Genomic DNA, 16,760 nt, shown 5'->3' with positions numbered 1-16,760 from the left:
CATTTGGGTTCATCCGACGCTCCGAGCCTGCTGTCAGCATGGTGAATTTAGTGCGAGGAACCAAAGTTGTGGACTGTGTTTCCTTTCACTAAATGTTTCTGGCACATATTAGCTGAACTTGGTACTCACCCACTTTTGCATCCCAACTACTCTCTAATTTCAGCAACATTCATGATCTCTTGCTCCAACATTGGCACTAGTTTCTCAACAAACATTTGTGCAGGACTCTTGTATAATCATTTCTGATTCATCCCTTCCTTCTTTCCGAGCTTTAAACCATGCAGTGATTGCCATGGCTACAGATGGCATGTGCATAAATGCTGCATTGTGACCGATTTGAATATTTATCAGGGTGTGAGTCGGCGGCCTTGTTGTGGATACTCTTGACTTAGAAGAGATATAGATATATACAGCTTGTTAAAAAAACCTGGATGTGGAATGAGATGAATATTTTCATGGTCCAGTGTGAGCAGTGGGGGGGGTGAATTTTTAGTATCTTGTACCTTGTGTGAGAAGCTGAAGAGTCCTGACTTCCTCCCGGACGCGAAGCTGCAGGACCTGCTGAAGGATGTGCTGCCTCTGGGCTTCCTGCATGATTCCCATTCTTTCCAGCTTTCTGTCTGTCAATCTCATAAGAGCCCGCCCTGAAAAATTGAAAACAGGCTTAAGGTTACTGGATGGGCTCTACTAATAAAGCATTTATGTCAAGGAAAGAAAAAAAAAAAAACTGAGTGAGGAAATACGATCAGGAGATTTGTTGATAACACGGCGCAGATTCGCGAAAACCAACAGCGCCGAGAGTTTTCATGAGGACGCCAGTTAGTCTAGAAATCTGCAATTAAGCCCGGCACAGCTCAATGCGATGCAGGCTCGTCTTTGCATAAATATCACCGCCGCATATCTCCCAAGCAAGAATCCCTCACAGCTCTTTCCTTAATTGCGAATCCTTGTATAAAATCCATAATTTAATCACCCAATCAGTTTCTAAGAAGGGGATTTGGGCGGCTGGTAAAAAAAAAAAAAAAAAAAAAAAAAAGCATGTAGAGTACAGTGTAATTATTAATGCTTCTTACGAGTGCCTTTGTAACATGTAGGATGCAGATGGGATAACAAAAAGCAGGGTAATTACTAGGCATTAGTTTGGTCCCCAACAGCTCTCTTTGCTCTTTTGCCCTAATGGCTTCCCTGATGCCTTTTTCTTTGTCCTTCTCTTTGACTATGTCAGAAAGACGCAAGATTGAAATTTATGTATAAACCGCCCTCATTAAAGGCTCCTCTTTTTAAAGGAGAAAGGAACGAAGACTTTACAACGTCTCTTGACTTGTTGGGAAGGATCCATTGTCGATTGTTAAAGCATGCCGAGCCCCACGCTACCCACTCTGCCACCACAGCTGAGAAAGCTAAGTACCCTTAAGTGTTTGCGGGATAATGTTGACTGTGTTAGGCCAATTTTCTCCTGCCTTAACAAAAGAAGCTCTTCGCTCGGCGCTCGCAGCCAGCTGGGGGTAAAATGCCAAACATAGTTAAGATGCTTCAATGTAAAGTGGCACTGAAAGTAGACATTACACAAACACTGGGGAGCTAAGTAGAGTCATAAAGGCGGAGAAGTAAGGGGAGCATATTAAGCGGGAAGATGGAAAGACAAAGATTAGCGAGGTGGAACGGGAGAGTGGACTCGTGAATCGGGGGTGCGGAGTTGCGGGCGGGTGGGGGTGGGGGGGGGGGTGCTGAAATTGACAGAAGAAAACCGACGAGCACATAAAACATGCTGTTATGAGTCTATAAATATTGACCAACCATCACTTGGCACCTGATCCTGTAACCAAAGATAGATCGGCATGGCAACAGAGGTTCACTTTCTCTCTGCGCTTCAGCGATGTCGGTCTTAAATAACATCAGACACAAGAGATAAAACGCAGGACTGACGGAGCATCTTTGCTAATCCTTTTAATTATTTATCAAGGCGTCCACATGTTGACCATGAGAGCTTGTTTTTTTTTTTCATTCAGCTGTCATGTTCTCTTGTCTAGTTTTCATCTTCAAATATTTTGTCTTCTTTATTTAAACCCGTCAGTAATATCTCGAACAAAATGCTCCAAATTAAGATTTATTCTTGTCTCAAATATGTGACTCAGAGCCTTTTCTCTTCATAACAGCACAAAACAAATGGATCTTTTGAGCCCTAAATAAGATGCAAGTCATATTTCTATGCAATGAGACCTATGCCTGAATAGTAATATTAGAATCAGTGGCTTTTACATCACTTAAAGGCCGTGACACACCGAGCCAATGGTCAGCCGTTTGCCGGTGTAAGCCGCCTGTGAGGTCCCCATTTTTGGCGGTGTGTCTTGTACTGCTGGTTCTTCTTGAACCCCATACTAAGAGAGATCATCTGGATTAAATCAAATGTGGACCAGCTGATCAGCAGGATCCTCTGTATGACAGTTTGCAGCTCTTCCTGGCCTCAACTAATAGTAGCTCATCTGGTTTCCCCTTTTGAATGATGACTACAGACTACTGCCACCTGCTGGTATTAAGAGTCACTCCTTTCACACCGGTGCAGAACATATACCGATCAGCCACAACATTAAAACCACTGACAGGAGAAGAAAATAACATTGACTATCTTCTGATAATGCAATGTTCTGCTGGGAAACTTTTGGACCTGACCTGCTACTTAGACATGTAGCACCCACCTAGACCAGATAAGGCACCCCCACCCCCTATAGCAAAGACACTCCCTGATGGCAGCAGCCATCCCCAGCAGGATGCAGCCTGACTCAGGCACACACAAAAAATGTTTTAGGAACAACTAAAAAAACATGAGGAGCAGCACAAGGTGTTGCTACAGCCTAGTGAATTTGGAGGCCAGGTCATTTGCCACCTTCATCTCAATTCTGCACTTGCTGGAGTCACTCCTTGAATAAAACAAAAACAAAGAAGACAGTTACGATGGAGGTAGTGAGTGAATGGGGCACCAGTATTCCACTAATAATCAGAATAACAGCCCAAGCTGAAGAAAAAATGCCTTAACTACCTCACTCAGAACATACTGGCCTGATCAGAGGGAATTTTCAAAGGCATAAAAAGGGAGAGTGGAAACCTTTGATAATTGGTTCAATAGGGAAATATTAGCGCCTAACAACCCTGTGCATGCACTATCTAATCATTTCTCTCAGGTTGGAATAAACACATTCTGTCTGCACGTTTTTGCTAAAACGTGGGGTAAACATCAGGAGTTTCTGGGAGAAATAGAAACATGAAGCAGTTAAAACTCAAAAAGATTCAATACCCAACTGCAGGCAGAGCCAGTTTGAGCATGTCAATAAGGTTCTATTCTGACTGACTGACGGTCAGGGGTGCGATAACTCATACATCTAATTTCATTCAGCGTCCATGTAAAGAGTTAAGTTGGAAGCTCTGTTTAGACTGATTTCAACTGGGATGAAGAAATAAAGTCTAAACGCTGCCAGTGAGAAGTTAGACACAAGCAGACTCTGAGATCAGTGCGTTGAAAGCATATTGAATCAAACTCATGAATGTTTAATTCACTAGAAACCTCACCATTGAGATTTGAATAAACCAGGCTTGTTATCATCTAACAACTCTGTAAGGCAGGTGGAGTGCTGCGAGTGCCTGCGGTATCAGAAGCTCTGCGGTTACTACGAACAAACTGCCAGCTCTCTGCGGTGTATGCCAACGCGCCACTCCTTCCGGTCAGCGCGGCGGCACCAGCGGGGTGGAACAGCTCCTGTAAGGAGTCCAAGCTTTCGCTCTCCCTCCCTGCAGTTCTGAGTCATTGGCTTCGGCAATCCCACCAAGTCTCAGCTGGGAATTTTTCATACCACAATTAATACTCTGTGCAGTGTAGCATAGCCACGAGGAGAGGAGGAGGAGGAGGAGGAGGAGGAGGACAGAAGAGGAAATTGGTCAAGAGGATATAAATGAAGTAAGAGGAAGAGATGCTTTAAGAACTGACTGAAAAAAGGTGAATCAGCTGTAAAAGTCCTCGGAAATGAAGAGGTGAGGAGAACGGTGTTGCAGTCTGGTGATATAGCATTTGATTTAGCAGCTCAAAAACACAACGTGACAAAAAAAAAAAAAAATCTTTAACTCTTGAACCAAAACACAGACTTTACATCACACTGTGACTCTCTCAGTTTGGCCGTGAATCTGGTTCTGAAGCCGAGCATAATGACCGGCCAGTCTTCAAAGGCGACAAAGATCTTGTCACCTCAGTTTACTCTCTTGCAGTCTATTGATTAGATGAGAAATTTCACGTCGGCACCTGACAGGGTTGAACTCTTCCCTTGTTTCTTCCTCCCTCTCTTGATTTCCTTCCCTTTCCCGTCCATTTTTTATTATTTTTTTTTAATCCGTTGCTGCATTTTGCATTAATTTACGATGACCATCGGTGCTGCAGCTCACCCTTTGTACCACACTCTTAATTAACCGTGCGCCATTAACTCTGCACTATTAGCAGTAAAAGGTGCAACAGCTACATATCCGAGTGGACGATAAACGTACAACGAAATAACATGTAATAAACTGTAAAAAAAAAAATATATATATTATTGTTGATAATTCTTCATTAAACAGTGGACTTGATTTCAAAATACATTAAGAACCACCACCTTTCAGATTTCTTTTGGGTTATGTACGATAAGTATGAAATCAGAAATAACTTTAAAGAAAAAGCTGAAAAAAACAAGAGCAGTACGTCAAAAATCTCTGCAAATTTAGGGGTATTTGGTTGTTACTTTAATATTACTATGGTATTTAATTGCAGCTACGAAAGCATTTGTGTTTATTAAATGGATTTGTTTGCAGGCTCTAGTACAGGGGTGTCAAACTCATTTTAGCCTAATCTGATCTCAAGCTGGCCGGAGCAGTAACATATTAGCATGATAACCTATAAAGACTTTGTTTTAGTGCAAAGAAGCACAAATACATCGTGAAAATGTTTACATTCAATGACTTTCTTCTTACAAAACATTTATGAAAAAAACAGCAATTTTTTAAGAAAAACGTGTGCAATTTTGGCGCATTGCTGCCATCTGCTGTTTAGTTCTGGGTCTCACTGTGTGTTACGTCTGCAACTCTTAGTAAAACAACACAACCCTTAGTGGGTTCTGTTTTGGAACAGATGCCATACTCATTGATAAATTGCAGTTAATTTTTGTGAATTCATCCCACAGGCCACATCGGACCCTCGGGTGGGCCGGTTTTGGGCCACAGGCCGTATGTTTGCCAGCCCCTGCTCTAGTATGACTACGGTGATATGGAGAAAACATGGACTAAGGCCATTCTGAACTGTACATCCCTGACTCTCCCGTTCGTTTTAGAGGCTTTAACTCGACTGGATGCCGTGATTTTGTTGTGTAAAAACTGATGTGTATCGTGTAAAAACAGCTACCTTTCAGGCTCCTTTCTACAAATACACTGCGTGAGTAGTTATTTTAAGGCATAGCTCAGTCAGTCTTGAGACGTTAAAACAAGTTGTTTTTCTCCATGTGCAATAACTAAGTAATCGGAGTAACTACATAAATGTAAAGTGAATAAGCTGCAAAGCTGAAAAGCAGGCACGGCACATCAAAAATAGAGAAAATTAAGGCCACTCTTAAAAGATTAAGGCTATTTAGTGGTTATAGTCTTTCACCGCTGCTGAATGAATTTATTTGTAGCCTCTAGTAGCATTATGGTGATAAAGAAGACAAGGACTAAGGGGCTCGACCTAAACGCCCCCGACTCTCGCTCCTGCGAGTTTATTTTACAGGCTTTAATTGCAAGTGAAAGCTCTTCTGTGGAAGAAGAAGTTGAGATGTTGTGCTTATATATGTATATAAAAAAGGAATGTATTCTCTGTACAAACCAACCTACATGCATGCCTGTTTTCCCCTCTACACACTGATTACTGTACCTCCACCCACCCTCCTTCATTCTCCCTCCGCCTCTCTCTCTCTCTCCTATCTCGCTGCCTTCCCACTTTCTCTTTCCATTTAGCTTCTTGACTGCCATACATATCTCCCCTCATGGAAGGAGGTAAATAAATTCTACCTCTCTTTCCGTGAAGGGGCTTAGCGGATTCCAACTGCAGTAAGACGAGCTGCTCCTGCTTTGAATAATTCCCCCACTTCGCCTGTTTCTTTGATGCTACCTGTAGCTCTCCACGAGACATCTGATTTATATCTGAGCATCTGTATTTTAAAATTTATGATGGGCTATATTTGTATTTCTACACACTGACCAAATATGGGCACACATGTTTGCACATGCATATTTTACAGGAACACACTGATGTGCACACAAACACATTGTCCCTGGGAATTAGATTAATGAGTGGTGGGTGAGCAGCAGTGTTGGGCTGAAGCAGATTAATCTGCAGCTATAGCCCGGCACAGTCAACCACGGCTTTGATGAATGGGAGCTTAACGTGCATCTGCACACACAAACACACAAATACATAAACAGACAAAGAATGCACACATACACTGATCCTGCAGGAGCCCACTTCATTTTGCAGGTGGAGCTAAATCGCTATGCTAATTACGGCTGTGTGTGGGGCAGCCGTGAGTAGAGACAGGAGTACAAAAGGCTGCAAATTAACACTAAACCCCTATGCAGCGTCAAAAATGGCACTTTTCAGCCCTGGTATTTTTTTTTTGGCAGCTGGTGACACGGTGCAAGTATTCCATGACTACTTCTTCTCAGGTAAATTCTCCACGCCAGTTGCACGTATTTCTCAAATCTCCCACTCAGCTGTGCGTCCATATGTGTGAGTGTCCTCTGGGGATGAATGTCAACGAGCTGCATCTGGCGAACTGCACTCCAAACCTCCACTTACACTCTGTCAAGCACAGAATAACAAGTGATGCAAGTGTGGAGCGCTTTGGTGGCGAGTATAACTTCTGGCTGCCATATGCAATAAGATCCCTCTAAAGATGAAAAGCAGGATAACAGTTCAACTCGCTGACAATGACAAAACTGTAGCAGCGCTGGGCCTTTCCTTCGCTAGTATTCACTGTGATGTGGCACAGCTTGAAGCCTTTAAAGTAAATGATGAGTGATTGTCTCAGTCATAGAGTTGCTTGTAGCCCTGGAGCTAAAAGGGTGCTGCAGCCACTGAGCACCCGTTACTCGATGCTAATGCTAACCATAGGAGAGGGTTCGGTCTAAGTAATGAAGACGGTCTAGCCAGAGATTGGCGCAAACACACACGGATAATAAGCCGCCTCAATCCTCCACTTGTCACAGCAGCAGCGGCCTCATGCCGATTTCACCGCGACTGATCTATTTCAGTTTGCTGATCATTATACTGCATCTCTGTTGGGTAGCCTCAGCTAACAACCTCAGACCGTCAGCTCACTGGGACTCCGACGCCGTGGAATCAGTCTAGATTACTGGAATCACTTTAAGGTTTTGACTATGGAGCTAACTAGCGGTCTGTGCGTGGTATTTATGGAATGAATACTGGTTTCAGTTTGCTACCCTCCTCAGTTGAACAAGATTACAACGATTTAATGGACACAGACTCCGAGATGATGCAGGAGCGACTTGCCTTGACCCTTTCATAAAAGCCTTGGATTCACCTATCAAGTTACAAACACCAGTGGGAAAAAAGTGCTTTTTCACCCTCAGCACAGTTGTATTGGGGATTTCATGTGATCATTCATTTTCTCCAGTGTGAACTGCAATTTCCTCTAATCCGTTTTGGGCATCCTGTACCGTGTTATTTATTTATTTATGTTTTATATATATGATGTGTTTTTCAATTCAATTCAATTCAGTTTTATTTATACAGCGTCAATAACAATACAAAATTGTCTCAAGACGCTTTACAAAATCTGATCTGAAACCCGGCCTGAAACCCCCAGTGCAAGCATGAAGGCGACGGTGGCAAGGAAAAACTCCCTTTTAACAGGAAGAAACCTTAAGCAGAAACCAGCTCATATGGAGGGAACCATCTGCCTGAAGCTGGCCGGGTAGAGACAGGAAATGAGAGGGACACGCATCTGTCAACATGCTATACAGTACTACCAGAGAATTGCATGAGTAGTAATAGAGAAGAAATTAGATAAAAAATTAGAGGATAGGAGCTCAGTGCCAGAGAAAAGAAACTAGAGGTCAGGAGCTTGGTGCCAGAGAGAAGAAATTAAGAAGATAGGAGCTTGGTGCCAGAGAGAAGAAATTACGAGGATAGGAGCTCGATGGCAGAGAAAAGAAATTAGAGGATAGGAGCTTGGTGCCAGAGAAAATAATTTAGAGGATAGGACCTTGGTGCAAGAGAGAAGAAATTAAAGGATAGGAGCTTGGTGCAAGAGAGAAGAAATTAAAGGATAGGAGCTTGGTGCGAGAGAGAAGAAATTAGAGGATAGGAGCTCGGTGCCAGAGAGAAGAGAGTAGAGGACATGTGCTCAGTGCATTGTCCCCCAGCAAAACTAAGGGATGCTTCAGTCCAGCCCTAACTATAAGCGCCACTAAAAAGGAAAGTCTTAAGCCTAACCTTGAAAGTAGAGAGGGTGTCTGCTTCCCAAACCCAAACTGGGAGCTAGTTCCACAGAAGAGGAGCCTGATAGCTGAAGGCTCTACCTTTTTCAAATATTCTTCTACTGCACCTCTTTATTCATGAGAGTTTGTAGAAGTTTTTGTTTGTACATTTAAGAGGAGTTGGAAGGGTAACAACAGAGCACAAATGATTTCTGTGAGCAATGGTTTGAAAGGTCATCATTTTGCACACTTTAGCCATATTGCGCTACGCTATATTGACACTGGAGCATGCATCTTTAAAGGGCAACTCACCAAGCATTGTAATTCTATAAAACTGAAGGAAAAATACGTATTAAAATAAATTATTAAAATAATTTCAAGAGATATTTTGACTTCTAACCCCGTTCTGTATCGTTCTTTACCGTCACCTTCTGGCGCTGTCAAGCGTTTCATCTGTTCAGACAGGCTCCCATTATGCAGTCAGAGCTCTGTTGTGTGGTCTATATTTTCCGCACACAGAGAACAAATCTGGCAGGAAAACATAATCTATAATAAACAATATAAATTATGCATTATATAAATAATCTGATTATGATAATTGATAGAATATGCATCCCATCCTTGGCATCGCTTTCACTTCTCCTACCTCTCTCTCCCTCTGCTGTTCTCATGAAAGTTCTATTTGTCTCCCACACAATTACTATGGCAGTCTAGATGTAGACATCCACGTACAGTTGCTTATCCGGGAACACGTGAAAAGCTTTGCATTATAAATTCATGAGGTTATTATCAGGTCTACATAGTGCAGATGAGTAGAATCACTTGCTTTCCAGTGTAAGAGGGTTAGGGTTAGGGTTAGCTTGTCTGGTGCGTACAGCTGGGCTAATGCCTGCATCAGAAATGACATATTTTGATCTCTGTCTGAACATTATGTATTTTTAGAATTATATATATACATATATATATATATATATATAGCGATTTCCATGTTGTCCATTGCTTTGTAGCAGACAGTTGGTTGCTAGTGGATACTTCAGGCTGTGGTTGCCTAGGAAAACCTTTTGTATTTTTCTCACCCCAAATGGCTCCGAGTGAAAGATAATAAAAAAGTTGCGGAGCGCATATCGACGCACCAATCTCAATTTGAAAAGAAAATAATGCAAACAACATCGCTCTATCTGTGTCCCCCTCCACCCCCCCCCCAGGCGCACAGAGTCCGATATCGGCATGGTGAATTTGGTGGTAGGAACGAGAGTCATGGATGGTGTTTCCTTACGATGCACGTTTGGGGAACGCTGTCAGTTATATCAGTCGTTCCCATTGGTCGTTGCCTCAAAGTTAAAATTAGTACAACTTGGTACCCATCCAATTTGTGACGCCAAGGGTTATTTTGCCACATCTTGGTGAATTTCATCATACCTGCATGATAAAGACGGGCTTCCTGTTGAATATTTGTTCCGAAAGCCTAGCTGACATTAAGTGCCCTAACTTGACATGCATTCCTTCCATGCTTCCTGGCCCCATTCATAAACGCAATCTGGACACAGGTAATGCCGATAATCATACCCTGAGGCTGTAACGCTCCAGCATGACTTCCAGTATCCATGTGATTACAAGCTACAAGAGAGCCAGTGTACTAAAACAGCAGCCAGCCGCCTGCTCGCAGCCTTTCTTTGCTGAATCATACAAGTGAATGACTGGTGAGGCATGCTCAGAACAGTGTGAGCCGATTACCGCGCTTGAGACTGTAATCACATCATGAATACGTGGCGGCGGCGAGATAAGTTGTCTTCGGCTACATCTGTAATTTTCCTGTAACGTTCATTACAACAGCTTCACTGGGAGCTTGAGTTGTAATGACTTGAAAATCGGGAGTTCCATTTGTCTCCGGTTGGCAGGTCCTACATTTTCTTCTTTCTTTACTGCGAGGGGGAACAGTGGTTAAAAAGAAATGGAGCTAACATATAGATAACAGCAGCTGTCTGTGTTTATTACTGATGTATAATTTATAATGAGCCATGAGTACACTTGTTTTCGTAACTGCTCCGTGACATATCCTTCACAGTCCCTGAAGATTAATTTGCGAGCTCTCCATATGGTTCAGCAAGGGCAGCATTTTAAAAACATTCAATTGGCACAACAGTAATTAATTTTATGCTACACATTGCTATGTAATCACCTTGCTAAGAGCGCCATTAACCGTGATTCCTTCTGTCCATGGATCAAATCGTCCCCCCAAACAGCTCATCAGCAGCGAGCTGTTCAAATTTCCCTTTTGGAAATAACACAAAACAATGGCCGCCAGCGGAGCCGTTTTCGCGGCCCTCAGAGTTGATATGCAGCCATGTTAGTCCCTTCAACTCATTTGCTATACGCCTGTTCCTCTATTACACAGCGGCGCTTTTATGACAGCAGTAAGCGGCGGCTCCAGAATTCATCGTCCCATCACTCAAGCGCCGTTGAGGCCCGTTTGCTGGGTGTCCTCGGCTGTTTTAAAATAGCGCTTGTCACCTTTCACGCTGTTCTAGCGGCTCATCAAATATACATTTAGAACCCAGTGTGGGACCTTCCAGTGGACGAGGAGATCACGGCCACAGCTACACAGGCTGCTCTTATTTTCAAAGTGGAGGGATGATGGATTCGACAGGCGGGGGGTGGGGAGTGGAACAGAGAGCTTTAAAAGAGCTCGAGTGGCGTACTGTAGTGTGAGCTGCTGGATACAGGCCACCCTTCATTAAACCACTAATATTACAGGCTATTAATTATTCAGAGTGAGGCCTTATGGCACCATACATCAGTGGATATTGTTCCCATATTGTAAAAGGAGTTTCTCTGCATTCTCGGGTCCAAATTATTGTAGTTCCATCAAAGCTACGTTTTGAAACTCACCAACAAACTGGACGGATGGCTGCAACTGGGGATGTGGCCAGAGGGGAAGCCAGGGGGGCAGCCAGGGGGGCAGCCAGGGGGCAAATAATGTGGCAGCGCTGTTTCATGTTCAGCCTCAGAGTCTTGCTCGTAGGAATGGAAGGAGCTTTTAACTTGCTTGTGTTGCGGGAACCCACTGTCTCATAATTTGTCCAAAGCTAATGCCGACTATATATGGATATAATACTATATTACAACATTTAAAGGGTTTGTCATTCATTTTTCACTCTTATCATTGGCCAGTTTGGTTTTAAACTTGAGATTTAACATAAAAATAAATTATGATAACTATTATTATTATATGTATTTAAGCAGGAAAAGGTTAATTGTCTCATTGTGTTTCATATAATTCTGAATGAATTTGAAGTGAACATTTGATCTGGAGAGATTGTTTCAGGACTGCTTTCCTCAATCAATTATTCTTTCACATCATGTTATATTACTGGCCATGCTTCATGCTTTCCAGAGAAGAAGACGAAGAAAAGCCAGAAATGTATGCAGCAATGCAGCAACCACCTCAAGTAAAAGTGTAAAAATGTCTAATTTTGAAGTTTCCCTAAACGTTTTCTACTGCAATGCTTTAAAAAGTGCATTTTTATTAAATTTATGTTTTAAAAGAATGTCTTGGAACAACTTTCACAAAATATTGCGTGGCTGCGGCTCAGTTTGTTAGAGCAAGTGACCACGAACCGGAGGGTTGGCGGTGCCCGGAACATGCCACATGCCGAAGTGTCCTTGAGCAAGGCACTGAACCCCCAGCTGCTGCCAGTGCTAGGTGTATCAATGTGTACTTGTCTGAGAGAATAGGTAGATGTGTCACCATGATTGTAGAATGCTTTGACTTCAAGATCATATAAATACATTTACCATTTACCATTAAAGACAAGCGTAAGAAAACATCTGAGCCGAAACTTTGTGAAAGTGTCAAAAACTGCAGTTCCTCAAATGGCCACTTGAGGCTGGCAGCGCAAACGACTTCCACGTTAAAATGTCCAACTTTTCCAACAGAGCCTGGTACAAAAAAAAAATGCTTCAGTCTTTGTACCTAATTTACCCACTGAATATTTTTTGTATAACTCACCCCTTATAGTTATGCGTAATTAAAGGTTCTTTTATGTTGTTACAGGTTGCTAGCCGTCTGCCTCTGCATCATATAACCACATCAGCACTACCTCTTTTAAAATGTGAAAATGAGAAATGAATAAGCCGACACTTAGACGGAGTGAGGCTTTGCCAAGATGGCGACAGATGGTCTCGTTCACACCGAGCTTCAAAACCTCTCGTCGGGAAACCTATGAGAGAAGTTGCGGAAGGTTCGTCAATATTTACATGAAGCTAATGGTGCTTCCAAGCAATTTGTTTTAATTTATTTGGTGCCAAGATTCAAGTTAGTTTGGAGTTTGGATTCCAAGCAGCGGGAGCACCGTACTTCAGCTCCCTTTAAGACAAACTTTAGGGACATATATTTGGAATAAGTTGGGTAGTGAAGACAATAATTTCCCATTCTCTTTTGGCGGATGCAGATCCGTAGCCTTATAAATAATACTGTCTAGATCTTTAAAACTTTAAAACTCTACCTCAGTTTAGACCCCCACCATTCAAAAGTTTCTAAACCTGCCTGAGAAGCCAGCCTCTACAGCTGCATCTAATTCAGTCACTGTATGCCCTAAGAGAGGCTCTGAATTTCCACAATGTGAGGTAATGTTCTTCTCTGACAGAAAATATAACTTAACAGTGACTCACTCTTTTTTCCCCTCTTCCACCCTCTTGCTTTTGATTACCACTGTCATCACACCTTTGATTACGATCTAAGGTATCGGAAACTGCGAGTTCAACTAATTTATCGCGCCGAGCCATTCTCTCAACCAAAAGAGCTTTGTCTTTGTAATTACAACGGATTAGGGACTAATATCTAATTATGCCTTAATATGCTTTAATGCATTTTTAATGGCGGCTGGGTGTTAAAGTCAAATTCGCCGCCGTCTCTGTTGGGGGTGGGAGGTGAAGATTGAGGAAGGGGAAGGGTTTCTTGGCAGCAGGGGCTGGAGGGAGGATGGGAAACATTGATTTCTTTGGCAGAGGTTACACGAGCCTAGCAGGGAGGCAGCTGCTGCATACTGGAGTCATTCAACGTTAAAATGTTGCACCGGCCCCCGATCCGCAGTAAAAATGCATTTCCCTCGCCGCTGCTTCATGTCAAAGGAGGGAGGACACAAATGCCCGTTTGAATTATGATCTGGAATAGAGACCGTTTATTGATTTGCTACTTCATGAAGGGATGACTACATTGCCAAGACAAGTGAGATTGAGTACCGCTGGCAGCCGAAAAGAGGGTTGTCTGTTCTGTCTGTTGAGGATGGATTGGACAGAAAATACAGCTAAGGTCTGGAGAATCCAGTGCTGAGAAACCAAAACCCGACCAGGATTTTTCATGCACACACACACATGAACACACACACACACATGCGCCAATTTCCAAGGGTCACGGCTACCGTCTGACAAGCACGCTAAACAAACAGATCATCTCGGATGCACGGCTGCGCGCTCTTATAAATGTATTCACACTCACTGCTTGTTTGTCTACGCATGATTGTTTTCCACAACAATATTCCATCATTTGTTCCCCCCCTTGTTTATTCTAATAGGACGTAGGAACAGGAAAAAAAAAAAATATCTGCATAATATTTCAAAGATTGATTGGGATGCAAATTGCCTTGTGAGCCCAATTGGTGTGGCTCGGCCTGTTTTAATTGGGTTCCGTTAATTAATGCTCGATGCGAAGACAAACTGAATTACTTGCAGGTTTCGCGCATGTCATTATCTCCTAAATGAGCCGGCAGAAAAAGCACGTGAGCTTACCGTATGTGCATGAGTGTGCAAGCATATCTGGTTAACCCTCTCCTCGCTTGAACGGAGCCGTAAAAAAATCATTACACCTTAATGACACACTCAGGTCATTAAGTTAATACGCCATTAGGAAGCCAAGTTCTGATGTTTTAATCACTGGAAGACTACTAAGAGAAATAATCATTTATTTACAGGCCCTAGCCGAACGCATCAGACTTGTCAGGAACACTGAGGCGTTTAATCTTAGAGTTAGGCTAATATTCTGTGTTTAGATATGGACCCCGAGAGAAATTTCGAACAAATGAGTGACTAGATAACTGCACTTGACAAGATTTTTCTTTCATGCATTAACAGCATGGATGTGGTGAGAGGACTGTTGAGCTGGGTGCTTTTATGTGCCCCGTATTTCACCTGAATTATTTCTGCAAATCATCTATTTTGCACACAAATCAATAAAAAAAAAAAAAAAAACTACAACTCATGTTCCAGAAACGATTTATCAATACATCGCTGTTGGTACCTGGAATGAGAATACATAATCTCTCAAAAATGCTTTCGCTTGGAGATGAATCCAAAAATGCCGCAGCGGCTCGGTGAGCGCGCAATGAACTGTGGGTTATCTCAGGGACCGCCGCGCCGGCGATGAGATATATCGCGCAACTTGAGGTGCACGGCGGCGAGATGCGCGTTTTCAGATCATTAAACGAGAGGATGCTAAATCTCCAAATCCTCCGTGCAGACAGACAACAGTCAAAACGCATCAAAGGTTAAAGCGGGAGCGTGAGTCATTACACAACTCATCACGACCGCAGAGCAATTTATCCTGCCAGCCAGCCACTGAGCCGAGGAGGTCCTCAGCAGCAACAAATAAACATATTAATGTGATCAGTCGTGCTCCGAGAGATAGAGTGCACGGCAATTAACGGTCGTCTGTTGCTATGCGGGCTGGAGTGTCGTTAGCGGCGGAGTGACCTTGAGGAGCCTCGTTAGGGGGATGATTGACGTGGCAACTGTTGTCGGTGGTAACAGCGGGGAGGGAGGGGCGGACAGACGGGTAGGCCGGGTGGCAGGGCTGCAGGTGGCAGACAAGTGGGTGCAGAGCGCACCTGCGATGTTATGAATGGGACCTGGCTACGTCAAGACGAGGCGTTACATGCGGAGCAGGGTTAAGGCAAAGAGATGAGATTTGAGTCTGGACTGACATCCTGATTTAAAAACTCATTCATTTTTAAAGAAATATGAAACAGGAAAGGAGTTTTGATGTTATGGCACAGGTTTCTGTCTACACTCGGACTGCAAGGATTGGGAACAGGACTTTGGCCAGCATCTCCACGAACATTGGCACCCCACAGGGTTGTGTCATCATCCTCTACACCCTGTTCACCCACGACCTTGTCGCCTCCAAGAAGGATAACACCATCCTGAAGTTTGCGGACGACGCTGCAGTGACAGGAGGGGGTGGCCAGTCTGGTCTCGTGGTGTGAGGAACCTCACCCTCAACACGGACAAGACCAAGGAGATGATAGTGGACATGAGGAAGGAGAGCAGCCCCCATCGGCTACTGTTTATCCAGGAACTTGAAGTGGAAAGGGTGAGCAGCTTTAAGTACCTAGGGGTCCACATCACTGAAGACCTCACCTGGACAGTGAACACCACACAGCTGGTCAAGAAGGCTCAACAGCAACTGTACTTCCCGAGGAGGCTGAATAAGTTCGGCATGTCACTTAAGATCCTCAGCAACTTCTACAGCTGCGTCATTCAGAGCATCTTGACCAGCTGCATCACCGCGTGGTACGGCAGCACTTACGGGCATGGACCAGAGAGTGGTAGAGAGTGGTGAAGACTGCTGAGAGGATCACCAGGACTCCACTGCCCTCTCTGTATAGCATATATAAGAACAGAGTCTACAGGAGAGCTGCCTCCACCCCCAACATGGACTGTTCCCACTCCTGTACTTTAGTCACAGACTGAGCATAAAGATGGAGAAACAATTTATTATGTCAGCAGCAGGTTTCCTGAAAAGCGGAGTAAAAGCTCATAGTTGTATCTTCAGCTGTTGCCAACTTGGCAGTGCCTGACTCCGCCCAGATTAGGGCTAATTCAAAAATGGGCAAAGAGATGGGTGGACGATGCCTAGCCTAGCTAGATGGCTAACGATCTGTGAGGACACCCACCTGTCACTCAAAGTGGCCACGCCTTTAATTAGGCACAACTTGAAGCCTTGATATAATTTAAACAGCTGAGATACGTAAAGATTCCCACCTGAACAGTTGTCCCGGATGACGAAATCAGCTAAAGACCAAAACAGTCAGCCTCAAGTGGTCATTTAAGGAATTACAGTTTTCGGAACTTTTGCAGTGGCTTCCTTTTTCAGCCCAAGAGGCTAGAGTTTAACAAGTGGGCACCTCTAGATTTTAATATTATTTGATATATGACCTTTCTGCAGCTAGCCTCTCTGACTGCACATACAGCAGCTCTTGAGAAGCTCCAACCTGCTA

The 16,760-nt window shown here is 43.5% G+C and overlaps 1 protein-coding gene across 2 annotated transcripts in view; it reads right to left on the bottom strand.

The window, feature by feature from the left end:
- samd12 (sterile alpha motif domain containing 12) overlaps positions 1–16,760 on the bottom strand; it is a 113,217-nt gene that overhangs the window by 65,205 nt on the left and 31,252 nt on the right. For both annotated transcript variants that reach the window (XM_084563223.1, XM_084563224.1), the window contains exon 4: positions 504–644. In XM_084563223.1, coding sequence (XP_084419349.1) covers positions 504–644 — 141 coding nt within the window. The remainder of the gene's footprint in view (positions 1–503; positions 645–16,760) is intronic.

This window comes from Chelon labrosus (assembly GCF_963514085.1).
Source record: "Chelon labrosus genome assembly, chromosome: 16".
NCBI lineage: Eukaryota > Metazoa > Chordata > Actinopteri > Mugiliformes > Mugilidae > Chelon > Chelon labrosus.
The sequence above is the reverse complement of the archived record's forward strand: the minus strand, read 5'-3'. Positions and strand labels throughout refer to the sequence as shown.